At 43.0% G+C, this 19055-nt stretch overlaps 1 protein-coding gene across 1 annotated transcript in view; it reads left to right on the forward strand.

Moving 5' to 3' along the window:
• The window catches only part of RPS6KA5 (ribosomal protein S6 kinase A5), a 161013-nt gene that overhangs the window by 127122 nt on the left and 14836 nt on the right, over positions 1-19055 (forward strand). The window contains 2 exon segments of the mRNA XM_030558925.1: positions 7617-7710; positions 10128-10298. Of these exon segments, the coding sequence (XP_030414785.1) occupies positions 7617-7710; positions 10128-10298 (265 nt within the window).

Here is a 19055-nt window from a genome sequence, read left to right on the forward strand (position 1 = left end):
AAGGGTTGGGGAAGTGTGAATATTTAGTAACCAAATAGATAGATGATGACCACTTTGGGATCATGACTCCTCCAAGTCTAGGATATTTGGCTGTACCTCTTTCTGCAAATATTGGAGGCAGTTCAAACTTGTCCTTGAGGCTCTGGGATTTGACTACACCCCTTATGCCTTTATGCCAGATTCTCTGTATTGGTTGGTGCAAACAGAGCGTGAGTTCAGTGCTCCTTATCCATTAATTTACTAGCTTTTAAAGTTGACTCTGGTGATAGTGAGCAACATCTTTTTCTCTACTCTTTCCTTTCCCTTACAGGACCAAATTTTCAGGGGCTTTGTCCGTAGATAGGATCACATAACAAGTTCCTTCTTGTTATTTCTCCCCCTAGCCCCCGCCCCCCAAGTATGCCAGTGCAGGCTGGAGCAAGCTGAAGGTAAGAGTTGGTCCACCTGCAAAGATTACTGCCAGCTTTTTATGGAGCTCAGAAACTGGAGAGTTTTTTGGGACTTCTGTTTCTCCCATCATCACTTATGCACACCACAACCCCCAACCACTCCCTCAGTTGAGACTCCCCTGAAATATGGGTCAGTCCTTTTCAGCTCTTGGGATTCAGCAAACTGCATTCCCCTCACAGGCTCATTATTCTTCAAGGATAAGTCTAAAACTCCTGAACTTCTTGATTCAGTCTCCTATAAAGGGAAAAGCTCCAGGGTCCTATATTAAGTCGACATGTGAATAATTGAGTCACATAGTAAAGACTTTGGCATCTTTTCAGATTTTCTTCCTAAAATGAAGATCTAGGTTCCCTTAGGGATGTTCTCCCTATGCTTCTTCTAGTTACATTTCAGATGATGAGGTGCACCATCATCCCCACTCTATCCCCCATCCCTCCCCAAAAGTCAGACCTTTTAATCCATCCCTCAGCTCCCATCGAGGAGCGGGGTCGGGGGCTTGTTGCGCTCCAGCCAGGGAGCGGGGTCAGAGGCTCCTCCTGCTCTGCGTGGCTCCTGCGATGACCCCCCTCCGGCTCCTATGTAGTATGTGGGGGTGTGACCAGGTGGCTCTGCATGCTGCCCCGTCCACAGGCGCCGCCCCCTCTGCTCCCATTGGCCACAGTTCCCGGCCAGTGGGAGCTGCGGGGGTGGTGCCTGCAGACAGGGCAGCATGCAGAACTGACTAGATGTACCTCTGCGTAGGAGCCAGAGGGGAGGACATGCTTCTGGGAGCTGCTTGAGGTAAGCACTGCCCAGAGCCTGCACCCCGATTTCCCCACTCCTGCCCCTACGCCCCAATTCCTTGACCCAGCCCTGATCCCCCTCCCATCCTCTGAACTCCTCAATCCCAGCCCAGAGCCGCCTCTGGTACCCCAAACTCCTCATCCACGGCGCCACCCCAGAGCCAGCACCCCCAGCCAGAGCCCTCACGCACCCTCGTACCCCAGCCCTCTGTCCCACCCTGCTGCACCCCAAACTCTTAATCCCAGTCCCACCCCAATGCCCGCAGCCCCAGCTGGAGCTCTCACCCCCACACACCCCAACTCTCTGCCCCAGCCCGGAGCCCCTTCCCACACCCTGAACTCCTCATTTCTGGTCCCACCCCAGAGCCCTCACTCCCTTTCCGCATGCTTACCCCGAATTTCATGAGCATTCATGCCCTGCCATACAATTTCCATACCCCGATGTGGCCCTCAGGCCAAAAAGTTTGTCTGCCCCTGCACTAGCACCTCTCCCTAAAAAGGAGAAGTTTTGCCTTTGGTTCATAATAAACTGTAAAACCAGAGAAACGAAAGGTTCTTTCCCCCAGGCATGTATGCAACTAAGGGAAAGAAAGTGGTAGCTAAAGGGAAAGGATGAGCAGTAGCAAATATCTCCCAGTCAGAATTAAAACAGAATTTGCTATTCCCCTCCAACCTCCTCAGAAGAAATCGTTAGGATGGAATGGAAAACGCCTGACAAAAGGGAAAAGTCTCATTAGATAAGCCCAGGCTCTTAGAATCTATTTTTTTTCTTTTTATGCTTCCTGAAATTGATGTAGAAGTGGCATTCCTGGCAGTGGACATGGTCATTCCTGCTGAGGGTGATTTCTTCCCAAACAACGCCACTCACAAGAAGATAGAAACCACCCTTAGAAGGTGGCTTTTATCGCTTCACTGACTTTGTTAGAGCTAAAATCACAGACAGTCATGTACTTTGTTATTGTAAAGGCTTAAAAAGCCTTGAGCCTCAGAATCATGATGAATTCAATTCAGCACTAAAGAAAATATCTTTAGTTACTGCATTCATGATGGACAGATCCATACGCTACATAAAGCAGGCAGCAAAAGTTGTGGCAGAAAACTCAGAGGTCAGGTGCCAACTCTGGTTTAAACCCTACAGTAGATAAATAAATCATCTATGACACACAATTTGAAAGGATTTTTATTCAGGGAGAAGATTGGTAAGGTGGTAGTTGCACACACGTCAGCCCAGGCATTTACTCTCCACTCTGGTTAAGTCTGAGAAGGACTACAAGTGCTGATACAAAGGCAGACGCTCTTTTCGCTCCTACCCATAGCAAACGTACCAGAAAAGTGACTCCAATTGCTGGCTAAAATCTGGACCTGAAACACTAGATGAAAGCTCAGATCAGGAAAGTGGTTCAATCCCTGCTTTTAGCCCAAATAGCCAGTTGTCAACAACTGGCTCACCTCCATCCAATTGTTCTTTAAATGTATTATAAATCCAGGTATGAAGCACAGAGGGGGTTATCTGGGTTACTTCTTGCGACCTTCCCAATTCCTTATCACACTATTGTCTACCTAAGAGTCTAAGATAGGTGCAAAGGGAGCCAGAGTCTTCGTATTGCTGGAAAGGTTCAACAAAATCCAGACACTGCTCTCTGAGGTGTCATGAAGCTGCATGTCATTGATCCATCTTTACTGTGACTCCTAAGTCTTCTCGTCTCATGCCTAGAGATTCCTCTAATGACAAGACAATATAAGACAACGTAAGGGATTCTTCTTAAGAGCCTGGAATCACTTTCAACATCAAATGAAAAGTAAAATGAAAAGACCATCCAAAGTGGTTCAGTTTGTCACTTTTGGTTACAGGACCATTCAAAGTGGTTCAGTTTGTCACTTTTGGTTACAGGAAATCCACATGATAATAGGGTCTTTCCTCCACAATTCATATCTCAAAATCCTGGCCATAAGTGACACCTTTTCATTTTGACCACAACATGGGAACTGCAATATATAGGGGACATGTTCAAGGTCAAAAAGGATGCAACTGGTGATCCATCAGCTCCTTTATAAATCAGTACAGACCTGACCTTCCCTCTGCAGAAGCGACCTTTGGCGTGAATGTTCTTCAAGCAGTTGCCCCAAGATAGATTAACATTAATTTTGAGGAAAGAAGGATCACTGTTTTATCTTCTCTCCATCCCTACAAATTTTTTTTTTCATAATGCTAGCTATGTCCCACATGTCTTGGATTCAGGGAGATGTCGATATAGAATGAAAAAATTGTTACCTGATGATTCTTCTTCAAGAATGGGTGCTCCATTTCAGATATCAGTGTGTTCAACCATGTCAGTGTGATCAACCACTGTTCATCAGAGATTTTCAGTAGCAATGTCCGTCTGGGATGCGTGTGTGCAGTAGTCGTCTCACAGTGCTGTTGGTACCTCATCTAGCACGCACACAGTCCACCCCCCTGTTCCTTCTCAATCATCCCTGGCCTGAGGTAGAACTCCAGGGTGATATGCCAGCATCTCTCTCAAACCTAGAGAAATATAATTAGAAATAGTTTTAGCTTTTTCCTAGTATAGTTAGTTTAGTTTGTTTTAATCAGTTCAATTTTTTTTCTTTTTATTTTCCTCAGAGTGGGGAACACTTAACCTGATTCAAAATGCCTGTTTCCCAGGCTTTAAGAGATGTGAGTCTTGCCACGAAACTATGCCCATCTCAGACAGCCATTCTCTCTGTGTTGACTGTCTCAGTGATTTGCACATTCCCCAGAAGTGCACTTACTGCAGCAATTTGAAAGCGAGGGCCAGGCGTGATCGAGACCACCATCTAAAACTTATTCTGATGGGAAATTTCTCCAACTGGCCTCCAATCCAGGGTAACAGACTCCTTCCACAGGGGACTCCCCGGGCACATCCACTTCAACCAAGGACAACACTCAGTCCTCTAAAAGATCAAGGAAAAGAGACATGACCTCTCTGCAAAGGGAGCTGCATAAACAGAAACCGTCTTTTGCCAGATCGCTGTCCTCGATGCCTGTCAACCCCTGGGTAAGCACCTTGAGGCACGGGGAACGTCCGGCACCATCCGCACTGGCACCTCTGCTGAGCCCCATCAGAAGGACAAGGAGTCGAGGCACAGATCTAAGACTGCCTCCTCCTCTACGGCACTGACCACACAGATCAGAGACATGGTGCCAAGACCCTCACTAGTGGTTATGCCTCAACCACCAGGTCCAACAACCCTATCGGTACCAACGGACAGTGCAAAGACAGCATGGTCCACATCAAGTAAGTCGAGCTACAAATCATCAGCACGGTCCATGGTACCTCCTAAAATAGCAACATGGGTACTGATGGCACTGAAACCAACACCACCACAGAAATTCCTGCAACAAAAAGACTTCATGGTCTTTTCAATACCGCAGTCCCCACTCTTTGACACTGATGGCTTCCCTGAGCATACTGCATCAGACCAAGCAGTATCGCCTACTACCCCTCTATTCTCAAGCAAAGATGATGACCATCAGAAAGAGAGGATGTCTTCTCTTCACACCATTCTTCACCTACAGAATACAGACCACCTTGGGAACCCATGAAATCAAAGGCCTCTTGCATGCAACCACGGTACACATAATCATGGATGTGCCCACCTGTGCACTTCTCCAAGCAATGGAGCAGCATACAGGACTCGTTACAACAGGCCCTCAACTCCACCCAGAGGTGAAATCAGATCACCATCCTCCATAATGGAGATCTTGGAAGCCCAGGAGGAAACGGGGGATGAGAGGGAAGAGGGCACCAAACAGGACATAACATCACCTGTGCATAACTCTTGTTCATCACCAGAGGAAGCATTAATGCCCCTACCTCCCACCACAGCAGATGAGTTCAGACAGTTCCAAAAACTGTTCAGAAGGGTAGGTCAGAGTCAGGAGATCCCAGTGTGTGAGACACCCATCACAAACTCCTCCATAGGACAGAGTTGACTTCTAAAATAGCGTTGTCATAAATGACACCATCGTGTAACTGGCGGAGACAGTCTGGCAAACACCAGCTACTGTCCCACTAGCATGCAAGAAGGTGGACAGGAAGTACTACATGCCCGCCAAGGGTATGGACTTCCTTTTTTCCTGCCCACCACCCAACTCCTTAGTAGCAGAGGCCGCAAATCATTGTGGCAAACAACCACAGTACAGGTCCACTCCACAGGACAAGGAATACAAGAGATTCGACCTCTTCAGTCAGAGGGTCTATTCCTCGGTGACACTACAATTCCGAGTGGCAAATTACAGTGTGCTCCTAGCCAAGTATGACCACGATAATTATGGCAAGCTGAATGAATTTATTAATGACCTCCCAGAGGAGAGGCTTGCAAAATTCAAAGCCATACTAACTGAGGGACAGCTGGTTGCCAGAACGGCACTACAAGCATCCCTGGACATAGCAGTCACCGCAGTGAGAATAGCAGCGACAGCCATAGTAATGCACAGAGCATCATGGCTGCAATCTTGGGGGATTCCAGAAGATCTCCAAGTGAAAGTGGAGTATCTCCCATTTGACAGAGAAAAGCTTTTTTTCTACCAAGGTCCTCCACTTGATGAAAGATTTCTGAATGACTCTCCATACTCTTGGTATATACACCTGCCACAAAATGGAGACGTTACCAGCAATACCAACGAAACAGACATCTCATTCCAACGTCAGCAACAACAAGAATATGAACCACAAAGTCAACATCCACTACCAATACAGAGTCCTATCTTTCGGCCTTTCCGGGATAATGGTTTTCCCATATCTAAACTGTTTACTAACAGAGCCTACCTGGTTAGAAGCAATAGACAACATTCAGAGGACTATCACTCACTCTCTTCTGGAAGGTAGGGTTACAAATAAACAAAAAGCAACCCTAGTTCCTATACAGCAATTGGACTCCATCAGGGTTCGCCTCGACTGTAGAGGCCAGGGCATCATTACCGATGGACAGATTCATAACTCTGACCAATCTTATCTAGGTAGTCACGGCTAGCCCACAAACATCAGCATGAGACTGCCTACAACTTTTAGGTCACATCGTGGCCATGACCTTTGTGGTAAGACATGCAAGACTACACATGTGCTGCCTACAAAGTTGGCTGAGTTCAGTGTACATATGAAGCAAACACAACCTGAACAGAAGCCTAACACTGCCATCAAAAGTACTGGAATCTCTACAGTGGTGGACAAGACTGGAGAATGTGTACACTAAGATGCCCTTTCATCAGGATCCACCCTCAGTAATAATCACAACAGATGCCTCGATAGGCTGGGACACCCACCTGAACTAGCATATAATCCAAGGGAGGTAGTCATCTACCAAGAGCCAACTACACATCAACCTAGTAGAATTACGCACTGTGTACAATGCCTTTCTTCACTTCCTTCCACTGATAAATTACAAAACAGTATGCATGATGACCGACAACATTGCCTGCATGTTCTATATAAATTGACAAGGAGGAGCCCACTCTCACTCACTATGCATCGAGACCATGAGGCTGTGGAACTAGTGCATAAGTCACAATATAAATGTCACAGTCTCCTACCTCCCTGGGTGCCAGAACATGACAGTGGACACACAGAGCAGACAGTTTTCTCAGGACCAGGAATGGTAAATGAACAGCAAAGTCCTACTAGCCATATTTCAGTGATGGGGCTTCCCTCCCATCAATGTATTCGCAAAATCACAAATGCCCAATCTTTTTCTTGAGAGCAGGAATGGGACCCCAATTACTGGGGGATGCCTTTCTAATCACCTGGGACAAATCACTCTTTATGCATCCCCCCCGTTACCATTGCTCTCGCAGGTAATACACAAGATGCATGTTGACAAAGCCAAGGTCATACTGATAGCCCTGACGTAGGCCAGACAGAACTGGTACCCTTACCTAATGCGCATGAACTCTCTCACTTCGGATGGACGTGCTGTCACTTATAGTTGAGTATAGTGCTATTATTTAAATCAATATTATTTTATCCAAAATGGATTTAATGTTTCCATACAGCTTTGGAAGTACTTCTCTGGCATGAGGGTGGAACAGGTAGTGCCAGTGTTTCAAGCCTAATGGGCAAGTCTGAATTGCTTATGGTATTAGTAAAATAACACGGTTTTTATTCTTAGCATGTCAAGACATGACTGAATCATAAATGTGTTTTGTTTTATTTATTTACCCCCACTCTGCAGGACTCACTTGTTTGGTTGGTTCAGTTTGCTTGTTTGAAGATGCTGACTTCTAATTGTGTATATCAAAAGGGCAACTGTTCTAATATTCCAAAATCTGGATTAGGAAGAATTTAAAAAAATAAATGTAACAATTTTGACTTGAAATTTGCTTTGTTAATCTTGGTAATTTTCCAGAATGGAAGCCAACACCCAGAGGGAAATAACAGCTTTGAAACTCTGTGAAGGACACCCCAATGTAGTGAAATTGCATGAAGTTTATCATGATCAGGTATTTTGAAGAAACTATAATAAGCATTTTCCAAACACATTTTGTTGTGCATAGCATTAACTCTTGTGATAAAGCTTACTGACACTCTGTATAGGCAGCTTTTTCCAACTATTTGAGTCTTGTCAACCTAGAAAAAATATAGCAAAAGCATTAAAACCAAAGGAGATTACATTTTTATTTATATACAACAAAAATATATTTGTTGGAACTCAGGTATACTTACCTTCCTTCAGAGGTATTGTGAAGTTTAAATGATATTTGTAACATGCTTGGAAATCCTTGAATTAATGGTGCTACATAAGTACCAAAGATTCTTTCATAATTTTGTTTGATTTCAAATGAGGCAACCCAAATTATTTAATAAATTACCAGATTTAAAAGCAGTTCCTTTAAAAAAAAAAAAGACTAGAATATGCTTGAGTTTTATTTAGTTATAGAAACCTCAGTTATCTGCTGTATCCTAGCATAGCTCAAATGTAATGGACACTGGTGGTCTCTGGGAAACCAGAGCAGCTGGGGGCCTACTCTGTCTTCCTCTGTTAGTTTAAACTCCCCAGCAGAAGATCAGGTGTAATGAAGCCAAGCTCCTCTCCACCCGACATGCTCCCAGCCCCCTCCCAAAATGTTCCCTATGCCCTTATGAAAGGGTCTAAGGGAACAGCTAGTAGGCATATGCAGCACAAAAATGCGCTTAGCAAACTGAAGAATCTTAACCTACAATCTTTAAGGATGGAGGAGATTTACATTTTCACTATTTATACTTTATGTACTAGAACATGTTCAGAATGTATTATCAATGTACTTTTTTGAGTCCTTAAGCAGAAGAATCTGTTTAAATTAGCTCTTCGTGGCAAGGTGCTATCTTTATTTTCTTCTTTTGAGCACAATCAATACTTAATAAACAAGATATAACAATAAATGTACTCTTAGATTACTGTGAATCTGATTAGCCTACTTCCAACCAGCCACTCATCCTGCTTTTCATCCTTCTGCAACATGTATATAGTCACCAACTCAAGGCTTCCGCAGATTAGAGCTGGTCAATTTTTTCCAAATTTTGAAATTCAAAAAAAAATTACCATTTTTTTCTGAAATTTTTTCCTTTTTTACTAGCTCTACTACAAATCTAATCAGGTTCTCCATTGGGAATCCTACTCCAACTGGACCTGCCAATGTTTGTCAGGCCATGACTAAAGGATTTTGGCAAATCCTGGGACATTGCTATTGAGAGAATATTTTTTATCCTCTTTCCCTGCCCCTTCCACTGTGTTCAAGGATGGGGGAGAGAATTGCAGAAAAAGTAACTTGACAAGCCGTGTTTTTAGCTTAACTAATGAGATATAGTCTCTGTTCCAAAAAATGCCCACCCATCTTCACAATTCTGCTCCTCCTAATACTGCCCTCCACTATGTTCGGGGACAGACAAAAGCTGATATCTCTGTTCCCCTCACATTTTTTCATACTTGTGTCACCTGCCCCAGATTACATCCTTAGAAATTTTTGTTGGGAGATAGGACTGTGTAATGAGGTTTACAAATCCCAAACTGAGCATCAGCAGAAGGGAGAGGAGAATCTTCCCTACTTAAAGGCTATCAGGCTGATCACACCGCTGAGGGGGGAGGGAGAACTCAGTGATTTGAGCATTGGCCTGCTAAACCCAGGGTTGTGAGTTCAGTCCTTGAGGGGGCCACTTAGGGATCTGGGGCAAAATCAGTACTTGGTCCTGGTAGTGAAGGCAGGGGGCTGGACTTGATGACCCTTCAGGGTCCCTTTCAGTTCTAGGAGATGGGTATATCTCCATTATTAAATTAAATTAAAAAACACCCCTTCGTAGCTACCAGAACTGCCAGTCTTGCTATTAACTTGAACTCTGTGATTAATTCTTCATGCATAATGATAAAAATGTACTCTTATGTGGAAGCAGGCAATGTTCACCACTCTTTGAGCTAGATCCTACCCACTAATGTATATAAGTGAATTCCATAGATGTCACTGGTAGCCATGAGCACCAGACATCTCTAAGAGTAGAATTTGGTTCTTCATATTTTTGTACTCATAAAACAGCATTATAAATAGAAGCTTTACTCATTTTGACCTCTGGAAAGAGAGATCCTACTGCAGTATAGCATGTAGCTGGTGGAAGGAAAATGTGTTGTGATGCAGAACAAAGAACCAGACAAAAGAACTGATGAGAAAAAAGTGATGTTATGCTTTGCAGTTTAAAAGGCTATATTTTTCCACTATTTTCTGTCTTAAATGATACAGGTTTTTTTTCCCCTAAATACAGTTGTGTAGTATTTTTAATAATAAACAGTAAAAAGTTAAGACTTAATTATTAATATTTAAAATCCACAAAGTGTTGGTATATAATCTAATTTTTCTAAGGTCTCAGATTAAACTGTTTTTTTGTTTTCTAGCTTCACACATTTCTAGTAATGGAACTGCTGAAGGGAGGAGAATTGCTTGAACGCATTCAGAAAAAGAAACATTTCAGTGAGACAGAAGCCAGTTATATCATGCGCAAACTTGTTTCAGCTGTGAGCCACATGCATGATGTAGGAGTCGTCCATAGAGATCTGAAACCTGAGGTATAGTGTGCTATGATTGTATATATTATTGTTCTAATACCTTACTTACACATTCTTTAACAAAGCAGTGTATCCCTTCATTAAAGTGCATGGTTACTTTAATGGAAAAAATAATGTAATTCATGTGTTTTTCATGCTTTTTTTGTTATTAGGAAATGAAAGTTTTACACATTTACCATCTAATTTTATTTTATTCCATTATGTTATGCGATCAATAGTAAAAACAATAAAATACTCAACTCAGATAAGTAATTTATAAACTTTGTTTATAAAATAAAAAATTCAGTCTTACCCCACCATGTAGTAATATGATGAGAAAAAAAAATCTATCAAAATTAAATTTTGTCTACTCAGAGACTAACATTCTATTCTATTCTGATCATAAATGTATGATTATTGCATAGCATAGCGACAAAGTGGCATTAAGGTTGTTTCAGTGCCTTTACTGTGCATTTTCATGCCTCCTTTTACTTCACTGTGAATTCCTGGGTTTGAAGTGGTTGTTTTTGATGGAATTACAGTGTCCTTGTACTGTTTTTACTCTCAATCTCACTCTAGTTTAATACAGTTTTCACCTGAGAAATAAGGTAGGTGAGGAGGTAGTGGGTCTGTTAGTTAAAAAAGAGAGGGTTGTGGGGATCAGCAGTAGTCAGAACTAAAATGGCTGCCTGAATCCAGAGCTCTGAGGGGATAAGAAAGTAATCTGCTTCCATCAAAAAGCTACTAAACTCCACCAAAAAACAAAGCACTGCATTGCAGATGATGGAGTCTCAAAAACAAAAAATAATTAAAAATACAGTGTGGAGAGGCCCCTGAAATGTGAAGGCTGAAGAAAATCAGTCTCCAAGGCAGACATTTGGGAGTTGATCTCCAAGGCCATGAGAAATGATCTGATGACTGATTCTAGCAGTAAAGAAGGAAGTAACTGATTTGAAAGGTTGAGTCACTGTCTGTACTGGAGATTGGCCTAAAGGAAGCTAGTGACAGACAGACAGCCATTGCTGCAGAGCTGCATAACACTGCTGGAACACAGAAAGAAGCAGCTTAAATTGGATGATATAGAAAACAGAGTGTGAAGGAATAACATCAGAATTAAGTGACTGCCTGAAAATGCTGAAGCAAGAAATACAATCCAGTATGTAAGAATTTTAATCGTAGATTTGTTAAATCTCAGTTCTTTAGAAGATGAGAGAATGCATATGGTGCTGTTCCCCACACTTGGAGCTTATAATAGATCCAGAGATTTGATTGTGAAATTTCATCAATCTCAGCAGAAAGATTTAACTATGGAAAGAGCCAGAAAACATTCAGAGTTTGTACCCAAAGATGACAAGCTGTAATTTTTGCATGACCATTCTGCCCTAACTTTAAAAAAGAGACAAGAGTTGGGGGAAGTTTCAGCAGCACTCGAGGGCAGATATGTTACTGATGGGGATTCTCATTTAAATTCTCATTCAGCTTTCAAAATCAGTTTTACCCAGTAAGATACTTTGCACAAGGAAAAACTACAGTCCACTCACTTCGAATAGAAATCAAAATCTCAGAAAGGTAAGAGGATACTCTGGAGGTGGAAACTAAGTATAAAATGCTGGAAATATCTTGACAGATGGTCAAATCCAAGAATATTAGGATAGGAAAAGAAAAAGACTCTAGAGAATGTTCTGTCAATGGCATAAAATGAAGCTGTACAAGAGGACTCAGATCCATGAATAGTTCCCAAAAGATTACCCTGAAAGAACTTCTTGAGAGTCATTAAGAATGAACAGTTTAACAATAACTATGTTAATGTTATAAAGAAAATAGTATGAAGTTTGTTTTAATTGGGATGATTATAACTCTGTATTTTAGAGCGTAGAGCATATATAGGACAATAAGATGAGTGTCCCAGGGGTGGGGAGATTGGAGAAAATAGAAAGGGGTTGTTGAGGAGCACTTAGAGGTTTTGTGTAAATCCTCCCCATGTGACTCAAATATTCAGATGGCAATCTATCCCTAAGGTCTCATATGTGGAGAATGTAACTCTGTTGGTTACAAGAGAAACAGTTCATGGGGAAAGTACATGTGTTTAGGGTTCCAGAAAGCACAGTTGTTTGGGGGCTGAATTATATGCGATTCTGGTATTTTATTTTTAAAATAAGGGGAATAATGCAGGAGAGGGGAGGGAATCAGGGATGGGAGGGAGATTTAATACAAGACATAGCTATGGAAATTTACAAACCGAAATCGTGCCATATTCAGACGCACAGTTCTGAATACAACATAATTTGCAACAAGAGATATTGGCCACTCAAGGGTTCATGCGATCAAACAGCTAAATAATCAGTTTCAAGTTTTTCAATAAGCTAAATAGTTATTCTCAATGGCTTTTCCTTTTAAAATAACACCTTTGAATTTTAAGGGGCTAAATAATGTTGTTAAGGAGGGAAAAAAGCCCTGGCTGAATTTTTTCAAAACCTCATTCTCAGATTACACTGCTCTACAGCCAAAATGCTTCTGAAATAAATGTAGTCCAACTTTACTAATTCTGGGTCACTGAGAACGAAAATGATGCTTAAAATTGTTGATTGGCTCTAGTTTTCAAGATATGCTATTGGGTCAATATATACGACCCGTGACTTGGGAATGGCGGAGGATAAGTGAGTTATAAAGGGAAGGGATCTCAAATTAAACCAGAAATGACTAAAATACATCTTTGACTGGATCTATGAATAAATCTATGACTGGGTTTGGACAGTACTTGCTTTTGAGGCAAAACAATGAATGATGCAATCTGAAGCTGGTATTGCGTCATACATGATATGAATTGCATCCTGTTATTCCTAGAAGTCGTGGATGATGCAATCATAAGCAAAATCACTCTGCTGAACAAATTGCCCTAGATCAGCTCTAGAAATCACACAGTGTCGTGCTCTCTTATTTGTCAATGTTTGATTTTGCAAAGGGACACATTTCTGTTTAGCCAAAGTGAGCAGAGATGCCTTGTACTTGTGTGAACAGTGCAGATAACTTCTGCTATGTTTGCGGTGAAATGTCTTCTGCATCACAAAAGCGCAGTCTAACCACTATGGTTAAGAAAGCCTATCACCTTTATTTTGGCTGCAAAATTGGAGATCAGGACAAGAGGTGGGCCCCACACATATGCTGCAACGCTTGTGCAACAAATCTTCGCCAGTGGTTGAACAGGAAAAGGAAATCTATGCCTTTTGCAGTGCCAATGATTTGGAGAGAGCCAACGGATCATACCAGCAATTGTTACTTCTGCGTGGTGCCTCCAGTTGGGAAAGGTGTGTCAAAGAAGAAAAAAGTGGACTGTGCATTATCCGAACATTCCATCAGCTATACGCCTAGTACCCCACGGAGAAGGACTGCCGGTTCCTGATGCACCAGAATCATTCTCACTTGAGTCAGATGAGGAAGAGGAAGAGGATGAAACTTCTGGTCCTGAACCATCAATGTCACAGGACCCACATTTTCTCCCATCCAACCACACCTCATAACACAAGGTGAACTGAATGACCTTGTCAGGGATTTGGAACTACCCAAGAGTAAGGCAGAGCTGTTGGGCTCCAGACTACAGGAGTGGAATCTCCTGGCAGGCTATCAGGGCAAATGGAGCCCATCAATGCTTGCAGACTATTGCTGGACAGTGACAGGAGATGCTCCATTTAATGAATACAAGAGACAAGCCAAGAAGCGTCGAGTAGACACTGAATAGGACTAAACTATGTACATAATAGTTTTTTGCCTTTTGTTTCATAATAAATTTTATTTATAGAACCCTTTTGCTGATTTTTAAAGTGTTACATAAACAGGACAGGTGAAATATTATCATGTAAAGCAACCATAAACACATGAAAAGACCTAGGTTTACAATTTATGATTAAAACTCTACTATCTACACAATATACAAAGACGTAAAATGTAAAAACTTAAATATCTTAGAAACAGTAGCCAATCAGTTGTTTTAATTATCATATTTGAATTCACCACATCAAAATACATAATAAATATCACATTTTATCTCTGAAGCAGACGACTTCTCAAAAATTGTAGGCCAGTGTTGTTTTACTTCAAGAAACTCATTTTCAGGAGTGGCATATTCTGGGCATGAAAGATGGTTGGTTTCAGTGAAATTTTTTGTTTCAGCCAAAGAAAAGAGGAATGGCCATAATATTTGCTAAACATGTAATATTTTAGATTGAAGATCCAGTTAAGGATATGGAGGGATGGTTTGTCTTATTGACAGGTACAGTTATTAGATAATTAGTAACAGTGGGCTAAGGATATGTTCTCAATCACAAGGGAAAAAAAAAGACTTTAAAATACTGCAACACTTTGGGGAAGGGAAATTATACTTGGAGGAGACTTCAGTTGCACACCAATTCCTTATTGGACAGATCAGATAAAGAAGATGAAGTGTTAGGGAAGCAAGTGCAGCATTTACTTCTCTGTGCCAAAACTTCAGTCTCTCAGTTTGCTGGAGAGAAATGCATTTAGGGGAATGAGATTACACATTTTATTCACACCCTCATCATTTACTTGCTAGAATAGATTTCATGTTAATCTCGAAATACTTAATGAAGTGAACAAGACCTCTTGTACAGAAGAAGAGGAACAATTGGTTCTTCTTTGAGCTATTGCACATGTCCATTCCACTGTAGGTGTGTGTGTGCCTTATGCACAGATGTCAGAGATATTTTTTCCCCTCGGTGCTACCCATCATAGCAGCTTGAATGTCCCCTTTTGCTGCACCATGGTGCTGGTGCTGGTGTAAGAGGGTGCTGGCGTAAGAGGGTGGAGCTGATCCCCCCAGTTCCTTCTTGCCACCAGTGATGGTTTTCAAAGTGATCTTGTACTTGTTTACTCAAGTGCATCCCTCATTCATTTTAAATAGTTGCAGTTAATTATTGTTTCTTATTAGATAGATAATTTCTCAAGTTAGTTAGTGTTACATTTCTATTTTTGGTGTCATTTGGTACTGTTTCTTTTCTTTTGGTACCAGGCTTGGTACCACAATGATGCCCTGCTCCTCAGTGTTTAAGTCCTGCAGGACATGTTCAAAGCCTGTGCTGGTCAGTGATCCTCATCCATCCTGCCTGAAGTGTTTGGGTGAGGCCCACATTAGTGACAAATACCACATTTGCAGGTGCTTCAATCCTTGCTTGAAACGGTGAGACTTATGTGCTTGATTATGGAAGCAACATTTTGACCCCCCCAGTCAAGTCACTGCATGAGGAGAGCGCCCCAAGTACATCTCTATGGGTATGGAGTGCTCCACCAGATTTTTTTTGGCTTCTCCATCCTGATCCCTGGTATCGAAGAAGAGACCCAGGCCTCCCTCGGTCTCAGCATCTTGTTCATCAACCTTGGTACCCAGGCAAGATAGAGGCAAGGACTCTACTAGACATGTGGCAGAGAGAGATACCTCAGAAGCCTCACCTCCTGAGAGGTTTTCGCTGCCTCCAAAGCTCGTGCCAGGTTCAGTGAGGTTGTCCTGAGACACATTTCAGGAGCCAACAGTTGATGGAACTCCCATCTCCCCCAGAGGCGCATGCAGCCACAGGAGACTTGGTTAGTGCCTCATTACAGGTTTCACCAGCATTGGAAACTGTCTAACTGGTTCTTGCTCCTGCAACTCATCCCTCACCACACCAAGAATCCTCAAGTACCACTACTTACACCTCCTCTCAAACCAGTCTTATCAAGAAGGAAACCTCTCATGATTTCACTGCTACCACCCTCCAAGGGTTCAAGATAACTCTCTCCGGTACCATCTGCATCAGCACCTCAATTATTGGAAGCCTCTGACTTGGAAGTGCAGTCCTTTGTGTCCTGGACAGGACACAGCACTGTGGTAGGAATTTTGGGCATTTATCATGGATGGCTGCTTGATTGCCAAGACATTGCTACAATCTGTGCTAGACATTGCAGACACTTTGGCCAGAGAAATGGCCTCGACAGTGACCATGAGAAGGGCATCCTGGCGGTAGAGTTTGGGCATTGCTCCCGATGTGCAGCAGACCACAGAGTACTCCAGGGGGAATTCTATGCCAAAAATTAAAAAATTCTGTGTACAATATTTAAAAATTCTGTGAAATTTTGCTTATTTTATTTGTCGAAAATAAAATATGATCACGCCAGTTTCTATTGTTTTGGTAATTTATTTCAAAATCCCTGTCAGCAACGATGTCTGTAACAATACAGACAACAAAAAAATATTCAGGAAATGTTTTTTTGATAAACAGATTCCTTATTCAGCATATTAGTACAGAACTTTACATAATAATTCATTTAAAATACAGAAACCTATTTCCCGCACTCTTGAGAAAGAGTGCAAAGACTTGAGGAGTCAGAGTAATGGAGGAGCTGAGGAGAAGGGAAGTAGTTGCTGGGCAGGAGTCCAGGTGTGAACCTGGACGATTGTTGGTTGTGGGTGGAAGAAGTAATATGGAACAGTTTTTCTTTTGGGAGGGAGGGATTATTAGGGAGCCTCCCCCATGCACACACTAGACCCCTAGCCTCTCCCATTCAGTCAGGCATATCTGCCACTGTTCTCATGTGTCCCTGCACACCCACTCTCATTCAGCCCCCACCCCAGTCTGTCCCCCCAACTAGCCCTTCTGAACCCCAGTCCATGAGCCAGCATCCCCGTGTTCCCTACTTTGTCCCCCACATGATGTGTCTCCTCACTTGGCTCTGCAGGAAGAGTGTTGTGAGGAACATAGCCTATCTACATCCCTCTTTGGGGCTGGCTGAGCCAGCTGCCCTCTGTTCTGGTGCCACAGCAGCCCCTGGTGGGTGAAAGGCATAATTGATGCACCTCTCTGGCAGAATGAATTTTCTGCAGAGAGAAAAAATTGCGGGTAACACGAATTATGCGCATGTACAGTGGAACAGAATTCTTCCAGAACTAAGAGAGGACTTGGCCTTTGATGGTCAGCTACTTTTTTCTGACACAACAGATGAAACTCTGCACTCCTTCAAGGATTCTAGGGCTACCCTTTGTTGCTTGTGGGTGTATACACTGGCAGTGCAGAGGCATTCTTATGACGGACAACAGCAGCAGCAACAATACCGGCCACAACGCCCGTTTGGGCTGTCTGTCCCTCCCTCCAAGAGAGCAGGACTACCCTAGCAATGGGCATAGGTCCCAAAGGTGGAGGCATTCTGGTCTTGGATTTGGCCAGTCCACTCTCCCTCCTCTGGTGCCCCCAAGTGCTCATTTTGACTCGTTGGTCCAAAGCAGTGATCCAGTCATGACTTCTGTGGGCCCTTCTACAGAACTTCGGGGACAGGATAGGCCATTTTCTCAGTGTTTGAGACGCAGTTACTACAGGCAGCTGAGGCCTAAGCAATGTCAGTTTAGGTTATCCAGTTGCTCTCCACACCGTCTGTACCTGTCCCTCTTCAGGGCCCCTCTCGTGAGATACTGCTCCTCAAGCAGGTCTGTTTTTTTTCAGGTTTTGGTAACCATGAAGGAGATTCCTTCGGAACACTGGGGTCAAAGTTTTATTCCCAATATTTTCTGGTTTCCAAATCCAAATGTTTGTTTATTGCCCTTGAGCTGTCCATGACTTTTACTAAAAATAACCATGACAAAGTCTTAGCTTTACCGATGTATTATGTGAATAGGCAATGGGGAGCACACTCCAAGTGCTCTGCCAAGAGACTATTAGGCTATGGAAGTTCTGCATTGAGGAGGGGGTCACTCCAATAGCTGGACACTTGCCCAGAGTCCAGAATCATCTCACAAATCATCACAGTGGGAATTTTTCCCCAGATCACAAGTGATCCCTGGAGCCCAGTGTTCTGCAAGTCATCTTCGTGGCTTGGGGCATCCCGACGATCTTCCTGTTCACTACCACAGAATAGGAAACACAGACAATAGGAAACATAGACTTCTTCGAGTGCTGTCCCTGTGGGTGGTCCACTCTAGGGGACGGTGTGTCCCAGTTGGCCATAAGGTACTGTCTACCATTGTCACTCACAAAACTCCAAAATCCCACCAACCATAGTGGGTACTGCTTCACATTCACCTAGAGTGGTGGACCCACAGGGACAGCACTCGAAGAAGAGAAAGTTACTCACCTTGCAATAACTGAGGTTCTTCGAGATCTGTGTCCCTGTGGGTGCTCCACTCCCCACCCCTCCCCTCTACTTTGAAGTACTAGTATGATTTCTCCACGGTAGAGACGGAACTGATGAGGGTGCGGGACACATGCTCTCAGGAAGATTCCAGTGAAATGGGAGATATCAACTGAGCGCGTGCGTCCCAACGAGGCACTGCTACCGAAGATCTCCGATCAATGGTGCCGGGACGCACGGTCACCTAAAGTGGAGCACCAACTGGGACACACATTTTGAAGAACCTCAGTTACTTCAAGGTGAGTAACTTTCTCTTTTCTGCTCTCTAATGGGCATCAGTCCAGTTTCCAACACCTTCCACCTCAGTTGGCAGTCAGCTCCCCTTTCTGCTTTCCCTCAGATCTCGATCATTTCACTGGGTGAGACAGTGTTGGTTTTCTAAGCTTGCAGTGTTGTTTTAGCCTCCCATATCCTTTCCTCTCCATCCCAACCTGGTCACACTTTGAATCCTGGTTTCAGCTCCCTGCATCTTATGGTGTGGAGGAGGAGCAATGTTTGGTGGCTGTTCGACAGGTCCTGCTTAGTACTAGAAAACCCCCTCCACCAGGATGGCCTATTCAGCAAAGTGGAAGTGTTTTTCAATGTGGTAATTGGCCCGTGGAGTTCACCCAA

This window comes from Gopherus evgoodei, chromosome 4 (assembly GCF_007399415.2).
Source record: "Gopherus evgoodei ecotype Sinaloan lineage chromosome 4, rGopEvg1_v1.p, whole genome shotgun sequence".
Taxonomy (NCBI): domain Eukaryota; kingdom Metazoa; phylum Chordata; order Testudines; family Testudinidae; genus Gopherus; species Gopherus evgoodei.